This window comes from Cotesia typhae, unplaced genomic scaffold, assembly GCF_013202065.1.
Source record: "Cotesia typhae breed Kobodo isofemale line unplaced genomic scaffold, CoteBio_Ctyphae contig_4, whole genome shotgun sequence".
Taxonomy (NCBI): domain Eukaryota; kingdom Metazoa; phylum Arthropoda; class Insecta; order Hymenoptera; family Braconidae; genus Cotesia; species Cotesia typhae.
The window spans coordinates 4,575,557-4,599,554 of NW_027423748.1; the positions used below are offsets into that span (position 1 = coordinate 4,575,557).

Here is a 23,998-nt window from a genome sequence, read left to right on the forward strand (position 1 = left end):
TTTCCTCTACTCAACATTAAATTTTTCGGAATTTAAAAATTTGTAAAATTAATTATTTTAAATTACATTTAATATTAACTTTCCAAGTTCTAGTAATTTATTTATTTGAAATGTTGTCAGTCTAACTATTTTTTTACTCCAACCAAGATTCTATTCAGCAAAACAAGTCACTTCGGGTATTATCGGGTATTTTTAATAGAACAACCGAAGTGACACTTCTCGTCTTACTCTTACTTTAGCCCGAGCTCAGATAAATGTGGATATATCAGACGAGCATAAAAATAATTTCGAGACATCGATTGTATACGTCAATCATATGATCCTTTAGGGCGTAACAGTAAAGATAGCAAAAGTATTTTTTTAACAAAAATAATTATTTTTTACAATTTAATTATCAACTTAATTTAACAATCGCGATAAAATGAAAGTCTGTGGTCCAAAATACGCCCTGTGTGGTCTTATAATATCAACTTGGGGAATTATACAACTGGTAAAATTTTTATAGCTAACCTAAACAAAAATTTTATTTATTTTACTAAATTGAAATAAAATTGAATTTAATAATAATATTTTTAGCTGCTGATGGGAGTATTTTTCTATGTGAGAAGTGTAGCTCTGATTGAAGATTTACCTCTTGCATCTGAACATTACTCAAATCCTAAAGATTTCTATGAAGATGTGAACAGAGGATTCATTCACAATGCTTACAATTGTTGGATTGCTGCTTGTCTTTATTTGTTAACATTGTTTTTCTCTGCCCATCAATTTTACATGAATTCAAGAACATCATTAAGTGTTTAAATGTAAAACCTAAGTTAGATTAATTATAGCCGCTGCTCTGTGTAACTTGAATTATAATTGGTTGGAAATAGCTGAGGTAAAATATGTTTTACGATTTTGTTAATTGTGTACCGTTGAGAAAATTTATAGCAGTAACAAAAATTTTATTATAATATCATTTTAATATATATAAATAATAATTTCTTCTCAAATTAGTCTTCAAATCAAATCTGCTCATCCAATATTGTATTTTTGTGTGAAATAAGTTAATAATATTTATTCATATTACATACTAATTATTTGCAATTAATATATTTCGTTATTTGTTTGAAAACTACTTTTATTGTTGTAAAACGTAAATTGTTCATTATTTTCGAAGCATTCCATGTATATTATATATATATATATATATATATATATATATATATATATATATATATATATATATATATATATCTGTAATTTAGAACATTATCTGGTATCAATTCAAAATTATCCATTAACAATAACATTGTATTATTACTATTATTAAAATATATAATATCGTTCTTTATGGAAATGTATAAATAAAATATAACAAACAAAAGTTAGGAAAATGTAAGTAGAAAACTAAAATAAACAAAATATAAATTATGTGTATTAACATTATTAAAGATAATAATCGAAATGTTATAATAAATAAAACATCAAAAATTTGAACATAAATAATACTTTTCATGCCCGAAAAAATTAAGTGCTAATAATTTTTATTGAATTTACTTGCAAATGTCTCATATAGTAAACTAATGAAAAATAATTACAGTAATTTTTTCATTTGTCTTGGACTTACTTTAAAATTCCCGCAGTAAATCATGTGATGAGTTAGTAGTGGCGCTGGGTTGCAGTCAACTATTCAGACTGACAACATTCCAAATTAATAAATTACTAAAACTTGAAAACTTAATATAAAATGTAATTTAACATAATTAATTAAATTAATTTTACAAATTTTAAAATCCCGAAAAAGCTAGTATAATCTCGATTATTCGGAGTGATATCTGGATTATACTCATTGTAATCTGGATTATACTAGCTACTATCTGAAATTTTTTTTCACTCAGTACAATCTGATGACACTAAAGTTAGCTGTCACTTGACAATTTTTTAATTTTTTTTTAACAAATGAATTTGTTCCAAAAAATTATTTTTAAAAATTGCATTTGCAGTTTTTAAAAATTTCTCGATGTCAATTTTTTTTATAAATTTTTTTTTTTGCCATAATTTATTTGTTACAAAAATTCTTAAAATTATCTGCTAAATTAATTTGCATTATAATCTGGGATGATATCCAGTGTCATCTTATTCTTTCCGTGTACGTCGGAACGAAACTTTTTCGAAATTGAATTAATTTTAACTTTTGATTAATATAAGATTTATGAATGACATTTAATTTAGCTGTCACTTGACAATTTTTTAATTTTCTTTCTTTCTTTAAGAAAAAAATTAGTTCTAAAAAATTATTTTTAAAAAATTGTATTTTTTAATTTATCAAAATTCCTACAAGTCCATTGTTTTAATAATTTTTATATTAAAGAAAATTTAAAAAATTGTCAAGTGACAGCTAAATTTAATATCATAATTTATGATTATCTATATTCAAACACTCTGTGTTTTATAATTTACAAAATTGTTTTTCAGCTGATATTCTATTTAAGCTAATTTATTTTATAAACTTTGAATGTAACGGAATTTTTAATTTTCTAGAGTTTTGACAATTCGAAATGTTGTCGATCTGACTGGTAGCGCTAAAACGCTAACGAGGATCGCAATGCTCTCTACAATTTATGTCGGAACTTATCCTTATTTCAAAATTACTTTTATTTGGTATTTTATTTGAAAAAGATAACTAAAATATTATTTCCTCATAAAATATTTTTTACAAAAGCGAAATTAATAAAAGAATTTTTTTTTAAGCCAATAAGAGAGTGAAAATCCAGCACAGCTTTTACATAGAAGCTTAAAATGATTAGAGAATTATAAAAAAATATTGTTTTCCTTTTTTAAGTTTGGTCCATGTATGTACATATTTCCAGTAAAACCCCGTCCTTATAAAGAATAAAAATCAAAACGTGGTCAAATAAAAAATTGTAGTCTACATATAATAATAGGAGCGGTTTTTATTCGAGGTATTGTATTTTGATAAAAATTTTAATGCTGATTACTTTTGAAGTTCGTATTATATTTATTATTTATGAAGATTCTTTATGCTTTTGTCTACATTTCTAAAGATAATTTATGCACATTGTAACATTGATATTTTTTATTCAATAAAATATGTTTTGAAAATAGATTAGAAATAATGTATTTATACACAGGTTTCAAAGTTTTAAAATTTTTTATTGAATTTTTATTCTAAATATTCTTAAAAGTAGATTTTACAAAGTAAATATTTTTATGTAATTTAATTATGGTTTTTTGTTTTTTCTTTAATTATAGCCGGTACAAAGGATGATGTAATATCAACCAACATGACAAGTGAACTAACAGAAAATATTTTGCTCCATGTGGAGAAAAATGGAGAAACGAATTCATTGGATTTAATGAATGTTTTTAATGAAGATCATCAAAAAATTATTGGAGCTATCAAAAGTCTCCAAACTCTTGATAATGTAAGTTGAATTATTATTATTATTATTATTATTATTATTATTTTTTATCGACCGGCACAATATATTTAATTAATGATTAATCAAATTATCTCTTATAATTTGTATTTTGATTGAATTAGATAATTGAAGTTGAGCAGATTAGTCACAAAAAATGGGAACCAACTGCCGAAGGTGAACATGTTATTCAACATGGCAGTCACGAAGCCGCTGTATTTTTGCCGTGCCTGAAAATGGAATATTACAGGCAGAAATTATGAATTCTGTACCATATGCTAAAGTCGGATTATCAAAAGCTCTTGTGGCTGGTTGGATAAAGCTTGATAAAAGCTCTGGAAAACCAATGGTTATTCGGAATGTATCTACTATTGAAGATACAACGCAGAAAAATCTAAAAAATTTTGATAATCTTACAGATAATATCAAAGCCGATTATAAAAAACGAAAGCTACTTCAAGAAATGTTAGTATTCATAATTATTAAAAAAAAATAAAATCATTGAATAAAAATTTCATAATTATTTATTACAGCATTGTTAAAAGCGTGATCGTTAAAAAAGGACCAAATTTTGCGACAAAAATTGAAAAATTAGAAACAGAATTAACGAGTGATTTATTGATAAATGGAGCGTGGAAGGAGCAAAAATTTAAAAAGTATAATTTTGATGCACTAGGATCTTCAACTGACACTGGTCATTTACATCCTTTACTTAAAGTCCGGGCAGAATTTAGAAATATATTTTTAGAAATGGGGTAAGATATAAAACTCCTTAATTGTAATGACCAAATTATTAATTTCATAACAAATAATTTATAAGTCCTTTAATCATAAGTATAATTAATTCATAAAATCATAACATAAATTTATCATTTATGGGATTATAAATTAGATTCGAGGAAATGCCGACGAATAATTTCGTTGAAAGTTCATTTTGGAATTTTGATGCATTATTCCAACCTCAACAACATCCAGCTCGTGACGCTCATGATACATTCTTCATTTCAGGTATTTTTTACTATTGCAAATTGTCCTTCATTTTTAATTATTTAATAAAATCTTTATTATAGATCCAAAGTATTCAACGAAATTTCCGCAAGATTATTTGGCAAAGGTCAAGCAAGTACACAGTAAAGGAGGATATGGTTCTGAAGGTTATCGTTACGATTGGAAGATAGAAGAAGCACAAAAAAATCTTTTACGAACTCACACAACTGCTGTGAGCGCTCGAATGTTATATCAATTAATGCAAAAGGTATAATTTTAAAGACAAATTTATTTAATAATTTTTTTATCAAAAAAAAAGAAGTTTTACTCATTGCTCTATATTCTAGGGTGAATTTAAACCAGTCAAATATTTCAGTATTGATCGCGTATTTCGTAATGAAACATTAGATGCAACTCATCTTGCAGAGTTTCATCAAATAGAAGGTGTAGTTGCTGACTACAATTTAACTTTGGGTGACCTAATAGGTACTCTGTATGAATTCTTCAAAAAACTTGGAATCGACAAACTTGAATTTAAACCTGCGTACAATCCATACACTGAACCAAGTATGGAAATTTTTTGCTTTCACGAAGGATTAGGAAAATGGATTGAAATTGGAAACAGTGGTGTATTTAGACCTGAAATGATTTTACCAATGGGATTACCAGAGAAAGTTAATGCTCTTGCGTGGGGTTTATCATTAGAACGGTAAGTATAATATATTCTCGTAAACGAGTATTTTATTAATAAATTATATTAATTAATATCACTGATTTACTTTTACTATTAGACCTACAATGATTAAATATGGGCTCAACAATATACGAGACTTGGTAGGACCAAAAGTGGATTTACAAATGGTTTACAACAATCCCATTTGTCGTTTAGAAAAGTAAATATTCATTAATTATTTTGAGGTATTTATGATTTGCATTTATGATTTTTTTTTCATTATTCAAAATCTCGAATTATGTATACGTTTTTTTTTTTTTTTTAATCATTATTCATTATGTTACTTTTTACAGTTAATGTATTCATTATAAAATAATTTGTTTTAACAGAGTAAACAACAAAAAATCTTCAAATGTAAATGGATCACTTAAAAATTCTATTGAGACAAGTTCATCTGGAAATTATCAACACCTTCAAGGCCAGAGTTATATCATATATTGTGATCCAAAGTATCCAATTTACTGGCTTGAGTCACTTTTAAGTCTAGCGGAAAATTGTTTTACGTCGTCGGTGTCAACTCACCTTCATTCGTCAGTTTTGAATCCATCTGAAGATCTTAAAAATTTCTGTAATAAATTCCGGAAGACTGATAAGACTGACATATCAATTATTTTTGTATGGAAATCTGTAGGAGTTGATCCATTGTTAGAGGCATCAGAAATGCGTAAAATTTTTGGTGAAATTAATATTGCTCGTTTTTTAAATCGCTTAATCGAATCTGTTGATAAATCACTACTGAAATATGAAAACAATGGTACTAAATATGCTAATCAAATTGATGTTGTTCTTGAAAAAATGCACCTATCAATGCATAAAAACAACAAATATATATTGAATGATTTACGCAGTAAATCTAAAACTCGTTATATCCTAGGAGATTTATCAATTATTGACATAATACTGGAAGCTCAACGGTAAAATCAATAAACTAATAATTTTTTATAAGTAAATATAAATAAGCTTCCAGCATTATGTAATAATTTATAAAAAATAAAAGAACATTTTCAAAATTATAAAAAATTTTGGCTTTATTTTTAGAAAAAGCAGATAATTTAAATTATTTTGATTGATGCATTGTTTTTGTAAGTACTCTCAAATAGTTCTGTCAACAATTACCAAAAAAATAAAAAGTTTTCAGTAATTAACTTAATGATATTAAATTTAGCTGTCACTTCACAATTGTTTTAATTTTTCTTAACAAATAAATAATAGCAAAAAAAATTATTAAAAAAATAGACTTGTAGGAATTTTGATAAATAAAAATGCAATTTTTTAAAAATAATTTTTAGAACAAATTTTTTTATTAAAGAAAATTAAAAATTGTCAAGTGACAGCTAATTTTAATGTCATATTAATTTAACATCTATTTTTCGACAAGAAATTTGTTAAAATTCTTATTTATAAAATTAAAGTTTCTTTGTATGGAATGTTTGAAACTATAAATAAAATAAAAATTTCAACAATATTAATGTATATATATACATAAACATGTTTTGTGCATTTTTATGCTCTACTTGTGCAATGTCACAATTTTTAAGGCAACAGTACAAATATATATTGAAGATATAGTTTTTGTTCATCATGCAATTATGTGTGTAAGTATGAAGATAAAACAATTAAAGCTCAGTAAGTACACAGTGTAAGTGTATAATATAGGTTTCTTTGTAAAAATTAAATATCGAGTATAATATCTGAACGTGATTGCATACACATGTATGTAAAATGTAAAGTTGAGCTCGTTATTCATGTGTGTGTGTGTACATCCTACATGCTTGAATAAAAATATATACACATATATTGACAAGAGAGAGAAAGAACGAAAACGAGAACAGTGCACTCTGGTCGCTTTCGTCACAAATAATTTATATATAGTGTGAGTGTAGCTTTTGGTTGTTAGAATTAATTGAACAATAGTATGCATAAATAAATAACTTAAAAATTAAGTTTAAAATAATCGTTGAACATTTAGTAAATGTTGAATAGATAAATTTTATTCGATAATGATTATTTGGTGAAATCATAAATAAAAACAATAAAAAAAAAAGAATATCGTTGCAGTGATGTGTGGCACTACTAAAATGGCGACGGTCGGCGGTCATACTGGCGATGAATGGTAAAAAGGAAGTGCTGGACTAAGATAGTGTTTTGATTCGTGAAATAGGTAGTCAACGCACAACGAACGTCGTGCAAGTACAGTAATAGTCACGCATCCGTTTGATAAATATAAATTTTTTATTTACTCTCTTATTAAAAAATATATAAATAATAACCGTTCCAGGTGGGCTTTTTAGTAAAGAAAAGTCGAGAAGGACAAGTTAAAACGTGAATAAGATAACGGCTGTAGAGCAGCACCGCCCGGTGGTGGTGAAAATTCCATCTTTCGTGCTGTGGCGGCCGCGATGCCCGTATTGTGCAGCGACTATAATATTTTTGTTGATAAATTCATTGGGACCATTGCTAAAAGAAAATATTATTTCGATACAAACATAATTAGCCGTAACATTTACGTCGAGGTCGACGTCACGAATAACGCTCGTGACCCTCGACTGGGGAGTTATTAGGTAAGCAATAAATATCACAGGACGTTTTTTTAATAATTGTATTCTTTTTGCGCATCAGCAACCTTTTTTTCATACATATCTAATTTTTAAATATTTATCATTTTTATTCGTGTTGATTTTCTCATATTCAAGATTTCCTTCTAAAAGGATTGATATAGATATATATACATATATATATATATATATATATATATATATATATATATATATATATATATATATATATATATATATATATAAAGGCATTAATATATATTTAAACATATATATACTTACATATACATATATATATATAGCGTACATACCTATTCTTTACTTTTTTTTTTATCTCGTGTTCCTTGTTCACTAGTTTACCGTTAATTATTACTATAACGTTTACAAAATCTCTGAAAAATAATAATACTATTGTATTTACGATATTGGTATTACCAGTAGTTGAAAAAAGTAAATGCGATGCTCACACAAACCTTTTATCATCATAAATTATATTTTTTATGATACTCCAAATAAGAGGTTATAGTTGGTTTCTTTGGCCCAATGACTGTGCAATTTAATCCCGTCCGAATATATTTCGAGTTCATGCCTTTGGATTAAAAAAAATATTAATTAGATAAGATTAATTATTAATGCGTATGATGCAATATTTATTAAAATTGATAATTATTGATAAGCAAATATTCCAGTAAGGTACAACTGTTCTTTTTCTCAATTAATGAAATGATACAATTTTTAATTTTAATTAATTCCTAATTTTTTTTATCAATATGAGTATTAATTAGATCACAATAAAAAATATTAATTAAAAACTTTATGATTAATTTTTTTTTTCATTTTTAGATTACTTCTGAAGTATAATTAAATCTTCAAAATGAAAATCGACAGAACCAGATTGAAAAAGTGCACTTCTGAAGTGGTAAGTTAAATTATACAGCAACTACTACAATAAATTTTTCGTTAATTGTATATATAATTAATTACCATTTAAATTATTTATTTTATTTACAGCCTGCTGAGTGCCAAGCACTAATCAGTAAGCTAAGATCATGTTCTCACAGTGAATTACTGGAAGAATTAAAACAAATAGATGCTTGGACTTTTGGAAAATGTGAATTATTTCACTGGATTGATGTACTCGATCTCAGTGACAGTATACTAGAAGCAGCTGTTGCAAGAAGTCCTGATAACCCATGGGAATTAGCATGTGATCTTCCACAGAATAGAGAAGTAAATTTAATTTAATTTTATTTTATATGAGTACATTATTGTATTAACTATAACTATGATAAATAAAATCAATTATATTAACATAACATTGTAAATATTTGTGTTTTCAGGCAAAAGAACTGCTTCTCTGGGTTCTTCATTTCACCACTCTATTGATAGAGCATTCATTTTCTCGACATCTTTACAACAGTATGGAACATCTTGTGACTTTGTTATCGAGTCGTGACATGCAAGTCGTGCTTGGTGTTCTGAGTCTTTTGTATATGTTCAGTAAACGAAGTAACTTTATCACTCGCTTGAATAGTGACAAACGACAGGCTTTACTCAGTCGTTTAAATCATTTAGCTGAGAGTTGGGGTGGCAAAGAAAACGGCTTCGGTCTTGCAGATTGTTGTAAAGAACATCCAGATAAACCTTTTCCACAAAGTGCTACGACTTTACACTTTGAATATTACGCAGAAAATCCAACAACTAATGAAGCAACTAGTAATTCAACTGCAAGTTCAAATACTAAAAAAGTTGGACAAACTAATTTAGTAACATATATACATATTGAAAATGTGGATAAACTTGGCAAGACACCAGCACAAATTATGAACGACTTGTTAAAATTTTACAACGTACCACAAGAGAGACAAATGGCTCTTTTGACACATATTAGATTGGCTCATAGCTTTTCTGATTATCGTAGACGTTTACAATGTGTTCAAGCTCGACTGCAAGCTCTTTCTGTACTTGTTTACAGTAATGCCTTGCAAGAAAATGCACATAGTCTACTTCATGCTGGATTATTAGAGGAATTGGTTGAACTATTGGAACTTCCGCATCCTCATCTTGTTGATATTCGTGCAGCTGCATTACGCACACTCACAAGTATCATTCATCTTGACCGAAATCCTCACTTTCCTAAAAAACCAGGCTCTCGTCTTAATATGATAATAGATGTTACTGGTGCCAGTTCTTACCATGGATTTTTACCGGTGTTGGTTCGCACATGTATAACAACACTTACATCGCCGCAACCAGATGGTCAGCCTTTTCCTTTAGCATTGGCTACTGCATTGTTCAGTTTCTTGTATCATCTTGCTAGTTATGAAGCCGGTGGAGAGGCTCTTGTTAGCTGTGGAATGATGGAAAGTCTTCTCAAAGTGATAAACTGGCCTGGAAGTGAATTAGAGCATATTACGGTAAATATTTATTAATGTTATTATTACTATTATTATCATCATTATTATTTTATTTATATTTTAATCACGTTAAATTCAAATAAAACTTTTTTATAATATTAATATTAAAATTAATTTTTTATTTTTAGTTTGTAACAAGAGCTGTACGAGTGATTGATCTCATCACAAATATTGATATGCAAGGATTTCAAGCACATGGCGGTTTATCTAGTTTTATAAATAGATTAGATATGGAAGTTAATATTTGTAGAAAGGTACAGCCTTTCGAAATCGATCCAAGTATGTACAATCAAGACGTATCAGTACCTACTCGTGAAAAATCAAACGACAATTCAGATGAAGCTGGTCCATCACGCACTTCAAATGAGGTATTCGATGAACGCGAAGAAACGTGTAACCCTATGGAATTTTCCGAAGATGAAAACACTAATTCTAAAACCGAAACTAAAATAGAACAAAATTCAAGCAGCAACAGCTCGCCGGTACGGTCTGGCAAAACATGTTTACCTCAACGAGCTGCACTATTAAAATCAATGTTTAACTTTTTGAAAAAAGCTATTCAAGATCCGGCGTTTTCAGACAGCATTAGGCATGTAATGGAAGGCGAATTACCGTCTTCGTTGAAACATATTATAAGTAATTCAGAATATTATGGACCATCATTGTTTTTACTAGCAATTGATGTAGTTACAGTTTATGTTTTTCAAGAACCATCATTATTATCTTCATTACAAGATAACGGTTTAACGGATGTAGTACTTCACGCTTTGCTCATTAAAGATGTTCCGGCCACTAGAGAAGTTTTAGGTTCTTTACCGAATGTGTTCAGCGCTCTGTGTCTAAACCAACGTGGACTTGAATCATTTATAAAACGTCGACCTTTCGAAAGAATTTTTAAAGTATTAATATCACCGAATTACTTATCGGCTATGCGACGACGTCGTAGTGCTGATCCTCTAGGAGATACCGCATCTAATCTCGGTAATGCTATGGATGAGCTTATGCGTCATCAGCCAAGCTTGAAAACAGATGCTACTGCAGCGATAATAAAATTACTTGAAGAATTATGCGTACTCGGTTGCGATCCACGGTACATATGCTGGCGAGCAGCTAGTAAAGCTGATAATTCACCATCGAGTTCTAGTTCTAATACTCGACAATCATCTGGTCAATCAGTTGGTGTTGGTGTCGGTGATAATGGAGCTGGAAGTGGTGGAGCCGGAGGAAGTAGTAGTGATGAAGAAGAGGAAGACGAAGAAGAGGCAAGCACAAGTTCACATCCACAACGTGAAGAACAACCATCACCATCACCAGTACAGCCTGGACCTCCACCACAACAACCTCGAGAAAAAACACCAATTGCCCTTGTTGATTACATTCACAATGTAATGAAATTTGTCGACGCAATATTAAGTAATAATTCAACCGATGATCATTGTCGTGAATTTGTTTCACAAAAAGGCTTAGTTCCATTGCTGTCTATTCTTGGATTACCCAATTTGCCAGTTGATTATCCTGTAGCACAACCCGCACAGTCTGTCGCGTCAGTCTGTAAGAGTATTCTTAATCTCGCTCATGAACCACTTGTATTAAAAACTGGTCTATTACAATTGAATGAAGTACTAAGTCTTTTAAAACCACTTCACAGTCATATGGAATCACCTGGAGGCTCAGTTCTTCTTCATGAACTTGCATCTGCACCTAATTTAGAAACAGCATTCACAAGTGATACTGCAACACCACTACTTCATGCTATGAATGCTGCTCATAGTTATGTTGTAATGTTCGTTCATGTTTGTCGAACTAGTCAAAGTGAAATAAGAAATCTCTCTATGAATCATTGGGGCTCAGAACTAGGTTTAGCAGTTCTTCAGGGCTTATCAGAATTATACATGTCACTTGTTTGGGAAAGTACGCTTTTACTTGCACTTTGTAGTGATGATAGCATTCCAGCTGGATGTGATTTTGGTAAAGAAGACATGGATAAACTCATTCCAGCTGAATTAAAAACAGATGGAGATACATCTATTTGGCCCAGTGCTTCTGCTGCATCAGACATGGGTAGTAATGGTATGACAACTGCTATGGAAGCTTTGAGCACTGATCCTCCACCAGTGTCAATGGAAATCGATGATAGTAAACCAAGTACCAGTACTGGAAGAGCATCACCCAGTCCACATCAACTTAAATACATTAAACCACTTTTAGGTGCATCCTCAAGACTTGGTCGTGCTCTGGCAGAATTATTTGGTTTATTAGTTAAACTTTGTATGGGTTCACCCATTCGACAACGTCGTGGACAACAATTACCGATGATGCCAACTATACCTAATTCTGCAGCACGCGGTGTTGCCTGTGCTCTTAATATTCTTCTAACTCGTGGATTGTCTTGGGACAAACTTCCACCGTCACCGCTTCCTAAATTTAAATTGACTTTCCTTATCTGCTCTTTAGGATTCACCTCACCTATGTTATTTGATGAAAAACGACATCCTTATCATTTGATGTTACAGAAATTTGTTCAATTAGGTGGACAAAATGCATTTTTCTCAACATTTCGTTGGGCTTTGTCAGGTGGTGAGCAGTTCTCTTTATCTGAGGGCTTAGAACACCCTGACTTACCTGATGGAACTGGTGAATTTCTTGATGCTTGGTTGATGCTTCTAGAAAAAATGGTCAACCCTAAAGCTATATTAGATTCACCTCACGTTGGATTAGCTAAGTGTACTGGTTTCAATAATACTTATCGATCTCAAGATCCAATAATTAAATATTTACAAGATATACACAAAAAGGCATTTGAAGCAGTAATGCTCATGTGGGGTAAGAAACCTCTAAAGAATTACGGCGCACGGATGACTGAATCCATATTATCTATTCTGCGACATATTCTTCGTGGAGAAAAATTAATTAAAGAACGTACTGAGGAAGAAACAACAAGTGAAGACACATCAAGTACTAGTGGAACAGCTGCAGCAGTACCTAGAGCAGGAAGTAATAATGCTACTACAGAACGTCGAGATGATCCTGAAGCAGATGTTAATGCTGAACATCTTCGACAATTAATGGACATGGGTTTCAGTCGTGCTCATTGTGTGGAAGCTTTGCTTCATACACTGTCTGTTGAACAAGCAACTGATTATCTTTTGAGTAATCCAGCAACTCAACGTCGACCTGATGTTTCTATTGGCGATGTTAGTGGTCAAGGACCTATTATGGATTTAGATTTTACAGACGATCAAGTTATGTATGCTATTGCAATGTCCTTAGGTAATTCAGATCCTCGAAAATCTACTGAAGAACCACGAGATTTACCTATCACACAAACTATTGATGAATTTACTGGTACAGCTTTGGAACAATGTCTCAATTTGCTCGATTTAATGCCCGATACTGTGTACAGAATTTGTGATCTTTTGGTAACAATCACCAAAAGAAACGGTGAAGAATGGCGTGATACTATGTTACGTCATTTGATACGTGATATAGGTGAACTTGTTGATTATCTTATTGATGTTGCAGAATCAGCGGAAGAGAATGCTGGTGTACGGTTAGTTGAATGTGAACAAGCGACTAAAGTTGCTGGACGGATATATTTATACACACTGTTCTTCGAAGGAACTTTCCAAGAGATGAGAGTTCCTTGTGCACAGATAGTCGAAGAAAGCGGAATTCTCAATAAACTTGTTGATCTTTTAGTAACAAGTGAAGGACCATTAACATTGCATAAAGTTAAACTTACAAAAGAATCCAAAGATGGTCAAATGCCTGTTATTAAAACACCTAAATGGCTTGCACCTCTTCTTTTACTTATTGATAGACTGGAAAAAGTCGCTGTATTAACTCAGCGTAAACAGCTTATGCACAAAGTAACAAATAAAGTGTGGAAGTGGTTTGATTTGAGCAGTGGAAAATGGACAGCTTATTCGCCATTAAATAATCGTTTAATTAATGATGCTTATTGGGCTGGTGAACCAAGTGTACGGATAAATTGTTCACGCCGTAGATATTTAATAACATTTTCATGTATGACACAAGTTAATGAAGACAGTGACAATAGACGACCTATCACAATGGACTTCAAATTTCAAAATACTAGCAGTGATGACGCTAGCTCAGGATCTGATTCCAATATGGATACTGAAGAAACACCATCTGAAGAAAAACGTAATAATACAGTTGTTCAAGGTTTAAATCCAAGCGCTGCGCCAACTATTGTTAGTACCTGTGTTAAACTATTGGCAATTCCGGTTGATCGTGACACTTTACATGCTTTAATGAAAGTATGTTTACGATTAACACGAGATTATAACAATGCTCAAGTATTTGCTAAAGAAGGTGGAGTAAAATTACTTTTGGAAATGACTCAGGCAAGTAGCTTTATTGGTTGTATTAGTTTGAGCACTCTTTTGATTCGGCACACCCTAGAAGAACCACAAACACTTCGTCTCGCAATGGAAAAAGTTGTTCGTAGTCGAACTCAAACAAATATTCCACCGGCTTATAAAGAAATTCTATTTATGACACGACAAATAAGTAGTGCCGTTTGTAGAAATCCTGAGGTTTATCGTGAGGTGTGTGATGATATTTTAAGAGTGGACATAAGTGTTTTGAAAAAAGATGATACTGATAATCGTCTTGTTGTAAAAGCTTTACCTTCAAATCATTCATCAGCGACGCCAATGGTCGAAGAAATTTCTATCAGCGTTGTTCATGATCTACTTAATGCTTTGATAAAACCAGTTCCTGTATTTCCGGATGACAACACCGCTACACCAACTGGAACTCCGGAAAAAAAATCAACAAATCTCACAACAATAGGAGCAACAGCACACGGTGTATCAACCACAAGTTCACGACGAACTGATGGTACAAGAAACAATGTATCTACTGTAAATGGACCATTAGATGATGATGATCTAATAGTACCTCTAAAAATGTATACCGATTATATGAGTAATGGAAAAGTTGAACCTGAAGAAGCCAAAAAACCTTTACTTTCAAAATCTGCTATTTTAAAGATGTTGGCAGAATCGATACGTTCTTATGGTGCTGTTGCTAATTTAATAGCTGAACATACGTATAGAGCAAACCAAAGTGAAATGGTTCCGGAGGAAACAACAGCACTAGGTTTTCTTTTGGATAAACTTTTACCAATATTGCCAGAAAATTCAGGCGATCGTCAGTGCAGTAGCATGGCACGTATGCTTATTGCTGCTATTGCTTCTTGTAATCATTCACCTGATGCCCAAACGACTTTAGTTACTGAAGTTAAAGCAGCTCTACTACGAACTTTAACGTTACCAGAAAGCTCGGAAAAACATGCTCAATTACAGTTAATCATTGGATTAATTTCAACAATGATTGATAGTTGTCCTCCTACGTCACATACTCCATTACGAATCCCGTCAAAAGTTCATCAGTATAATAATGTCAATTATATTGTTAGAATAATGTTGAAAAAAGGAATAATTACAGACTTAGCTAAAATTCCTCACAGTCTTGATTTGTCAAGTCCAAATATGGCTGGTACTATTAACGCCGCATTAAAACCTCTTGAAACATTATCAAGAATTATAAATCAACCAATGCCTGGAACAGTTAACAACAAATTTCCGAAACCGAAAAATCGTACTGTTCAAGATGAACCAATTGGTGATCAAACTGGTACAACGACATCAGAAGCAACTCACGCTGTTGGTGAGGAAATTAATGAAGATGCTGAAAATACCGAGCATGATATTTCTTTAAATGCTGAAAGTCTTGAACCTACTTCTGAAAGTCAAGTTCATGAAGAGGGTGACGAAGCTGCGTTGGAAGATATTATGGATCAACTTTTAGAGAGGTATGATGCAATAAATATTATTAATTATTTAATAAAATATAATATTATTAAAACAAGAACTTCAGTGTTTATAATCCAATAGTGTTTTATTTTCCAGAGACGGCTCCGCCGTTACTGAAGAACCAACATCACGTTCTCACCGACCAATGGATATTGATGATGAAAGTCTTGCAATGCGTGACACTGATGGTGACTTTGATCCTACTCGTGACACAACCGTAAGAGTAACGTCTCGTTCAGTCTATATGACCGTTTACAACGTATTTCAAAAACCAAAAGAGGATATTAAAAAATATAGTTTACTTTTTTTATTTTTCAAAAAATAAATTTCAAACTTATTAAGCATTGTATAATAAACTGTATGTCTTTATAGAATAATTTTATTTTTATTTTTAAGTTTGAAAATTTACATGATCTTTTGGCTTTAGCAATGCGAAATATTTATTTTATTAATTTTTATGAATACACTATTTTTAATTATTTGACTTATTTTGTTTTTGTTTTATAGGAAGACTTAATGAGTTCCGATTCAGACTCAGACAGTAATCAATCAGATGATAATGAAGATGATGTCCAGGATGATGACGATGATGAAGAGGAGGAGGAAGAGGATGATGGTGAAGAAAATGAAGAAGAAGATGAAGAAGAGGAGGAATCGTCGAATTATGGAGAAGAAGATCATATGGGCTACATCGAAGGAATTAGTGACGCTGTTCGTATGATGGCATCTGCAGAAAGAGACGTGAGCAATGTCGTAATGATTCCCCACAATTATGATAACCATGATAATAACGCAGCCTTACAAACATCAACAAGAACTAATCATTCTTGGAGTGCAAACTTTCCTTTACCCATTTCACTATTTGAAGATTTACCTTCTGTATCTGAAAGTAACGGCATTGGATCGCATCCATTATTATTGGGAAGTGGTGGAAGTTTAGACATAGCCAATTCAAGAGCTCAAAGAGCTTTACGTCAACGTAGATACCAATATCTTCAAATAGGCAATCCACGAAATTCAAATTCTCCAGTTATTTTACAACGATTACTGGTTCCAGCAGCTCAAACACTTCCTATGTCAGCCAGTCAAGTATTAGCATCAGGATTTCGTGATACACGTGTCGTTGTAATGGATAATACTCTTGGTATTTTCTCTAATCAAGAAGAAGAACAAATAGACTTTGTAGATCAATCGGGTTACTTGTTTGGACCTAGTTTAGCAGCAACATTAAATAACATTCCTACGGCTCTTCATTGGTGGATTGAAGAGAGCAAACTTTTGGATGGTGATTCACAACCAGATTGTTGTGTTGGGGTTGTTCATAAATTAATTCCAAAATTAGAAAAGCAACGTAATGCAGAATTAGCTGAGAGAAAAGACAAACGAAAAAAACAACAAAATACTGAAAAAGATACGGAAAAAGATAGTAAAGACGCTAAAGATTCTTCGAAAACACGCGAGGCTGGATCATCAGTAATTGTAACCTCTCAAGCTGAACAACAGCAACCATCCGGATCTGTTTTAATTAGGGCAAATTCGAGAAGGCTTGCTGATACTGTTGAAGCTGCAGTTGAAGCAGTGGGTGAAAACACTAACCGTGAAGACAATGTGATTGAAATCACTGGTGAAATGGAAGTAACTGTACAAGATGATGAAGAGCGAACTCCACCTCCACCACCCCCACCTCCAGAAGAACAAATACCTGATACAAGAAATCCTTTAACTATTCTCAATGCGCCACTCGAACTTGCAGAAAGTTTAATTGATTCTGTTTTTCAACCTAGCACAGAAGAAGCTACAAGATTACGAAGGTTGAACTCAAATCGTGATCAGGATGAAATTAATCTCAATCGTTCATACAATCTATTACCAGAATCAAGAGATCCCGATGCTTGGGTACAGAGATTATTGGGTATTGATCAGTCTCGACGTGAAAATAATGCCAATATTTCAATTCAAGATCCTTCATCGTCATCGTCTACCTCAGATAACATTATAACATTTACCGAACAATGTGAACCACAACCAACATTGGAACAACAACAACAACCAACTTTGGAACAACAACAACAACAACAACAATCTTCACAGTCACAGATAGCAACACAACAGACGCCTGTAAACCAAACAACATCCCCAGAAGCGCTACCACAATCAAGTGAATCACAAGAAACGCCTACTGAACAACAACCGACACAACAACCAGGACAATCTCAAGCTCAAGCACAGCAACAGTCGTCACAAGAACTTCAATTACCAGATGGAGTGGATCCTTCATTCCTTGCTGCATTGCCCGATGAAATGCGTGATGAAGTTATCGCTGAACAATTAAGACTCCAACGAATAAGACAACGCACGCAAGCAACCGTTGTTGAAGAAGTTACTGGTCCAATAGAAGTTAATCCAGAATTTTTAGCCGCATTACCACCAGCTATTCAAGAGGAAGTTCTTGCACAGCAACGATTAGAGCAACAGCGTCACGCTGCAGCTTCCGCAAATCCAGCAGATCCAGTAGACGCTGCCGCTTTCTTCCAAAATCTCCAACCATCATTACGGCAAGCTATTCTTACAGATATGGAAGAATCACAAATGTCTGTATTGCCTCCTGATCTTGCTGAAGAAGCCCAAAATCTACGTAGACAATGGGAAGCACGTAATCGACATTTAATGCAAGAACGTTTTCTTAATCATGTTAGTCAAGGTAGTACAGCACTGTCAAGTATTTTAAGAAATTCTGGGCGAGGTAGAGGTGGAGGAACGCGGTATGCTATCCACTCAGTAACTCAAAGAGCTCAATGGAACTCATGGAATCCACGTGGTGAAACTAGTATTGCTCATCAAAGTGCAGGTCTACGTTTACGTGGACGACAACTTCTTGATCATGAGTCAATGGCATGTTTACTTGTACTTTTATTTGTTGATGAACCAAAAATTAACACACTAAGACTTCATAGAGTTATTAGAAATCTTTGCTACCATACAAACACGCGAGAATGGGTAGTGAAAGCTCTTTTAAATATCATGGAACGTAGCAATGATGAAAATAAAGAAATAATGAGTGATTTTACTGGTAAATTTAAAAGAAAAACAACACATTCATCCATTGATTACTGTTCACCTAAATCAGACTCAAGAAATAATTTGCAATCATGGTTAAATATAAGTATCGATGCTGCTCTTGGTTGTCGTGCTAATGTATTTCATATTTTACGGCATACTGGAAAAAAATCGGAAAGAATAGGAAGTACGATAGCAATTCATCCTCAAGCAGCACCAACTGTTTGTAGGCATACCTTAGAACTTCTTATATCATTAGCTAAAAGTTTTCCTGGTTATTTTGTGCCAACAAAATTTAAAGAATCTGAAGATAAGAGTAAAGAAAAAGAATGTAGTGGTAAAGAAGAGACTGGAGCTAAACCAAAGTCCGCATCAAAATCCATAAAAAGTGATATTCCAGATTTTTGGGATATGCTCTTAAAACTAGATTGTTCTGTTTCGAAAAAAGGTAAATCTGTTGCCCGAGGACACTTGACATCTGGATTTGGTAGTGAGTCTGAACAAAGTTTAACATCATTTGAATCATCAGCTTTCGGACAATTGATATCAATGCTTCATTGGTCAGTTGTTAGACGCAGTAGTCAATTAACTGATAAATTACTTCGACTTCTTTCTTTAATATCAATTGGCCTCACTGAAGTTAATTCTTATCGACGTCAAGATGCTGCTAAAAATAAAAAAGTTGAACCAAGTAAAGAACAGAGTGTAGCTGCACCTGAAGGTCATCTTCGACTTGCGGTTCAAGTTTTAACAAGCAAAAGTTGTTCTGAAGAAGGTTTAGAAGACGCTACTGCTTTACTTCTTAATTTATCTCATTGTCCTGATCCTACACGACAATTGATATTAAAACTTTTACTAGAAGGAGCTATGGAATTAGCTAATATGGTATGTGATCATATTAGTGAATTAATGAAAGAACTTAAGGTATTGAATCTAGAAATACGTCGTAGAAATTCATTAGAAGATCAACCATCAACAAGTGCCAGTGTATCAGGTCGTGGTAATTTAACAGACCGATTTACTCAAGACAGTGTTGTTATTACTGCACCATCTAAAGTTAAAGCTGGTACTGATCTTCAATTACCATCAATGAGTGCTCTGGTCAGCAAGACTTCTAGTCAAGCATTCTTCTTACGAATACTTAAAGTTATTGTACAAATTAGAGAAGCCGTTTATTTGGCAAATAAAAAGAAAAATGAGACTGCACAACACACAGAGACTGCTATGGAAACTACAGTACCATCAACACAACAAGCACAAGAAACAACTGTTGAGGATAGTACATCTGAAAGTACTGCAATGGATATTGCACAGGCCGCTAACACAATAACAACTTTAGTAACAATGACACCAGCACCACCAGCAACAGCAGCAGCAGCAGCAGCAGCAGCAGCAGTAGCAGCAGTAGCAGCAGTAGCAGCAGTAGCAGCAGTAGCAGCAGTAGCAGCAGCATCAACAACAGCAACAGCTACAACAACGATGACGACAACTACTGCTACTACTACTGCCGCAGTAGCAGCAACAGTAGAAGTGGCACAGCCAGACAACCTTAAAGCGCCATCATCTTCACGAACAGATGAGGATAAATCAGCACTTCCATTATTGAGCGAAAGTCTGGTACTAGATAACTTATGGGAAACTTTGAGTGCCTGTCTACTTGAGTTGGAACACACTCCAGATCATCATGCCGTCCTTGTTCTTCAACCCGCGGTTGAAGCCTTCTTTTTAGTACATTCGTCATCAAGTACGTCTACACGAGATCGTAATAATGAGACAAATGCTGAACCTAGAGAAGCCATTGCGGATATAGCGCCTGTTTCACCAAGTTACAATGAAAACGAAGGTCAATCACAAAATGAGACTGCTAACACAATTGCTGCATGGGACATGACTCCTGCACCACCAAAATCATTACCGTCCGATCAACTTAAATTCCTTAAATTTGCTGAAACACACCGAACAGTTTTGAACCAAATTTTACGGCAAACAACAACTCACTTAGCGGATGGTCCGTTCTCTGTACTTGTTGATCACACGAGAGTTTTAGACTTTGATGTTAAACGAAGATATTTCCGAACGGAATTAGAACGCATGGATGAAGGTATCAGAAGAGAAGAACTTGCTGTCCATGTTCGAAGAAGTCATGTCTTTGAGGATTCATTTAGAGAGCTTCATCGTAGAAATGCTGATGAATGGAAAAATCGTTTTTACATTGTTTTTGAAGGTGAAGAAGGTCAAGACGCTGGTGGGTTACTCAGAGAATGGTATGTCATCATTTCAAGAGAAATATTCAATCCTATGTATGCACTATTTACGGTCAGTCCTGGTGATCGGGTTACATACATGATTAATTCATCGTCTCACTGTAATCCTAATCATTTGTGTTATTACAAATTCGTTGGCAGAGTTATTGGTAAGTTTAACATCCGTGACTAAAATATTACTCCCCTTTTCCTTTTCAAGAATATTCATTAATTTTTCTTTCTTTCTTTATAATAGCCAAAGCAATTTACGACAACAAATTGTTAGAGTGCTATTTCACTCGTAGCTTTTATAAGCATATTCTTGGTATCCTTGTAAAACATACTGATATGGAGAGCGAAGACTATAGTTTCTATAAGGGCCTGGTATATCTAACTGAAAACAATATTTCTGATCTTGGATACGAACTGACATTCTCTGCAGAGGTAATTATAGAAATGATGGTAATTATTTTTACAAGTGGGGTCAAGCCTATTTTTGGCCATATCTGGATGAAAAATTGACATTTTAAAATTTTTTTTATTCTGCTCGTTTTTACGGCGGATTTATGATAACAAATGTCGTAAAAGGAAAAAATGAAGATTTCGATAGCTTTTCTACTTTTAAAAGTTGGAAAAAAATTTCTATTTTATCTTTATTGATATATATATATTTTTAAAGCTCATAAAAAAATTAACAATTAAAAAAAAAAGTTAAATGTTACAATTTTCATAAAAAAATTTACAAATTTTTTTGAAAATTTGTTAAAGTTGTGATAATCAACTTTTTTTTTTTTAATATATTTTTCAAAAAAAAATATATCAATAAAATCAAATAGAAATTTTATTCAAAAAAAATCAAAATTAAAATGGTTAACCCCACTGTTAAATGTTTACCAAAATAATTTATCTTATTTCTATTTTTAAATAACAATTAATTATTAATCGATGAATTGATAACAATAGGTCAACGAATTCGGGGTCAATGATGTTAGAGATTTAGTACCTAATGGACGCAACATTGTTGTCACAGAAGATACAAAACTTGACTATATAAGATTAGTTTGTCAAATGAAAATGACTGGAGCTATTCGTAAACAGTATGTGTATTTTTTTTTTTTTCATATTAACTATTAAAATTTTATTGACAAAATGAAAAAAAAAAAAAAAAAAAAAAAAAAAAAAAAAACAATAATTAAACAATTTTTCTTTGCAGATTAAATTCATTCTTAGAAGGTTTCTATGACATCATTCCAAAGCGATTAATATCTATATTTAATGAACAAGAATTGGAGCTATTGATAAGCGGTCTACCGAACGTCGACATCGAAGATCTTCGAGCAAACACAGAGTATCATAAATACAGTGTTACTTCGCTTCAGGTAATTTATTAATTAAAATTAATAAAGAAAAATTTATGTATAGTAATATTGATTAACCAAGAAAATTTTTTTATTTTATAGATTCAATGGTTCTGGCGAGCTTTGCGTGGATTTGATCAGGCTGACCGAGCGAAATTCTTGCAGTTCGTTACAGGCACATCGAAAGTACCGCTTCAAGGTTTTGGTGCTCTTGAAGGTATGAACGGCGTACAGAAATTCCAAATTCATCGTGACGATCGTTCAACAGATAGATTACCTTCTGCGCATACGTGGTATGTTTTATTTAAAATAATTTTTATTTCTTTCATTGACTACAAGTGAGCAATTACAAATTAACATTATTCTGTTGATTATTACAGCTTCAATCAATTAGACTTACCTGTGTATGAGACCTACGATAAACTACGAAGCAACTTACTTAAAGCGATTCATGAATGTAGCGAAGGATTCGGATTTGCATAAACACATAAAATTGAGAAAAAAAAAATCTTTATAATTAATTTGCAAGTTCGATACATGTTTCCGGAAATATACGTAATAACAGTTCACTCGCTACGATTCCGATTAAACATAAATATTACAAGGAAATATATATACATAACAAAAAAAAAAAAAAAAATAACAAATATTCAAATATAAAATGATATGGTAAATACTTTAAATGATTGCTGCCGAAACTTGCATTAAATCGAACCATAGCATATATTAAACAAGCGTATGTATATACATGTGAATCGAAGGTGTAATTATTAAAATTCACCCTGCAACGCTTTCCAAAAGAAAAATATCAGAGTTTATTTTGTTGAATGAAAAAAATTGCACAGTTGCAGAGCTTAATATTAATACTTGAAAATAAGAATAAACAATAAAATATAATAAGTTTTTATTTGTAAACCTAAATAGTAGATGTCTTTTTATTATTATATAAATGATATGTTACGAATAATATCTAGAAGCAAAAAAATTGTAAGATATACTTGAATGAAGATGAAAGAAAATTCAAAAGATTAATTATCAGTGATATATATTGATATATTATAATTGATTTGATAGCTTTGGTAGTTTTTCTTTTGAATGATGACAAAAGATAGATTGCGAATTTTTAAAAATACAATAAAAACAAAGTAAACAAAAAAACAAATGAATGATTGAAAAAGAAAATATTAAAATGTCAGTTTAGTGAAAATGTAAGAATGTATGATTGTATGTGAATGTTAATAAAATCGTAAAGAGCCTAATGAAAAATAAATAACAAAATAAAACACAAAAAAATAAAAATAATTCGTTTACTAAAGATGAGTCCTCAATGTCCGACAAATGTATGGTTGTAAACTAATTAGTATTAATAACTCTAACTAA

The 23,998-nt window shown here is 31.9% G+C and overlaps 3 protein-coding genes and 1 long non-coding RNA gene across 7 annotated transcripts; 3 read left to right on the forward strand and 1 right to left on the reverse strand.

Annotated features, from left to right (window-relative positions):
* Nucleotides 1-278: 278 nt before the first annotated feature.
* Rnasek (Ribonuclease kappa) lies at nt 279-1,076 on the forward strand. The gene is made up of 2 exons (XM_074242312.1): nt 279-490; nt 577-1,076. Exons 1-2 carry the CDS (start codon nt 422-424, stop codon nt 799-801), a joined length of 294 nt encoding a protein of 97 aa, XP_074098413.1. The 5' UTR covers nt 279-421; the 3' UTR covers nt 802-1,076.
* A 1,863-nt stretch (nt 1,077-2,939) lies between these two features.
* Alpha-phers (phenylalanine--tRNA ligase alpha subunit) lies at nt 2,940-6,279 on the forward strand. Its single transcript, XM_074242704.1, is given in 10 exon segments — nt 2,940-2,945; nt 3,256-3,428; nt 3,548-3,641; nt 3,644-3,887; nt 3,956-4,177; nt 4,315-4,430; nt 4,493-4,677; nt 4,757-5,118; nt 5,201-5,302; nt 5,472-6,279. Coding segments are annotated over 9 exon segments (2,055 nt in total). The 5' UTR covers nt 2,940-2,945; nt 3,256-3,287; the 3' UTR covers nt 6,061-6,279.
* Nucleotides 6,280-7,462: 1,183 nt separating this feature from the next.
* On the reverse strand, nt 7,463-8,775 carry LOC141527296 (uncharacterized). The gene is made up of 4 exons (XR_012479176.1): nt 8,682-8,775; nt 8,171-8,286; nt 8,009-8,089; nt 7,463-7,599 (listed from the first exon to the last, which is right to left on the reverse strand). It is a non-coding gene; the product is annotated as an uncharacterized LOC141527296 (long non-coding RNA).
* Nucleotides 7,548-23,920, forward strand: Huwe1 (HECT, UBA and WWE domain containing E3 ubiquitin protein ligase 1). Of its 4 annotated transcripts, none has more exons than XM_074242699.1 (12): nt 7,548-7,703; nt 8,541-8,616; nt 8,709-8,927; nt 9,038-10,114; nt 10,243-15,959; nt 16,042-16,183; nt 16,468-21,430; nt 21,517-21,704; nt 22,224-22,357; nt 22,474-22,639; nt 22,721-22,911; nt 22,999-23,920. In XM_074242699.1, the coding sequence occupies exons 2-12, from the start codon at nt 8,572-8,574 to the stop codon at nt 23,099-23,101; spliced, it is 12,945 nt and encodes a 4,314-aa protein (XP_074098800.1). In that variant the 5' UTR covers nt 7,548-7,703; nt 8,541-8,571; the 3' UTR covers nt 23,102-23,920. The 4 variants fall into 4 exon arrangements, with proteins under 4 accessions (XP_074098800.1, XP_074098801.1, XP_074098802.1 ...); XM_074242700.1 differs by having other exon boundaries at nt 16,042-16,177; XM_074242701.1 differs by having other exon boundaries at nt 16,057-16,183.
* The last annotated feature ends 78 nt before the right edge of the window (nt 23,921-23,998 follow it).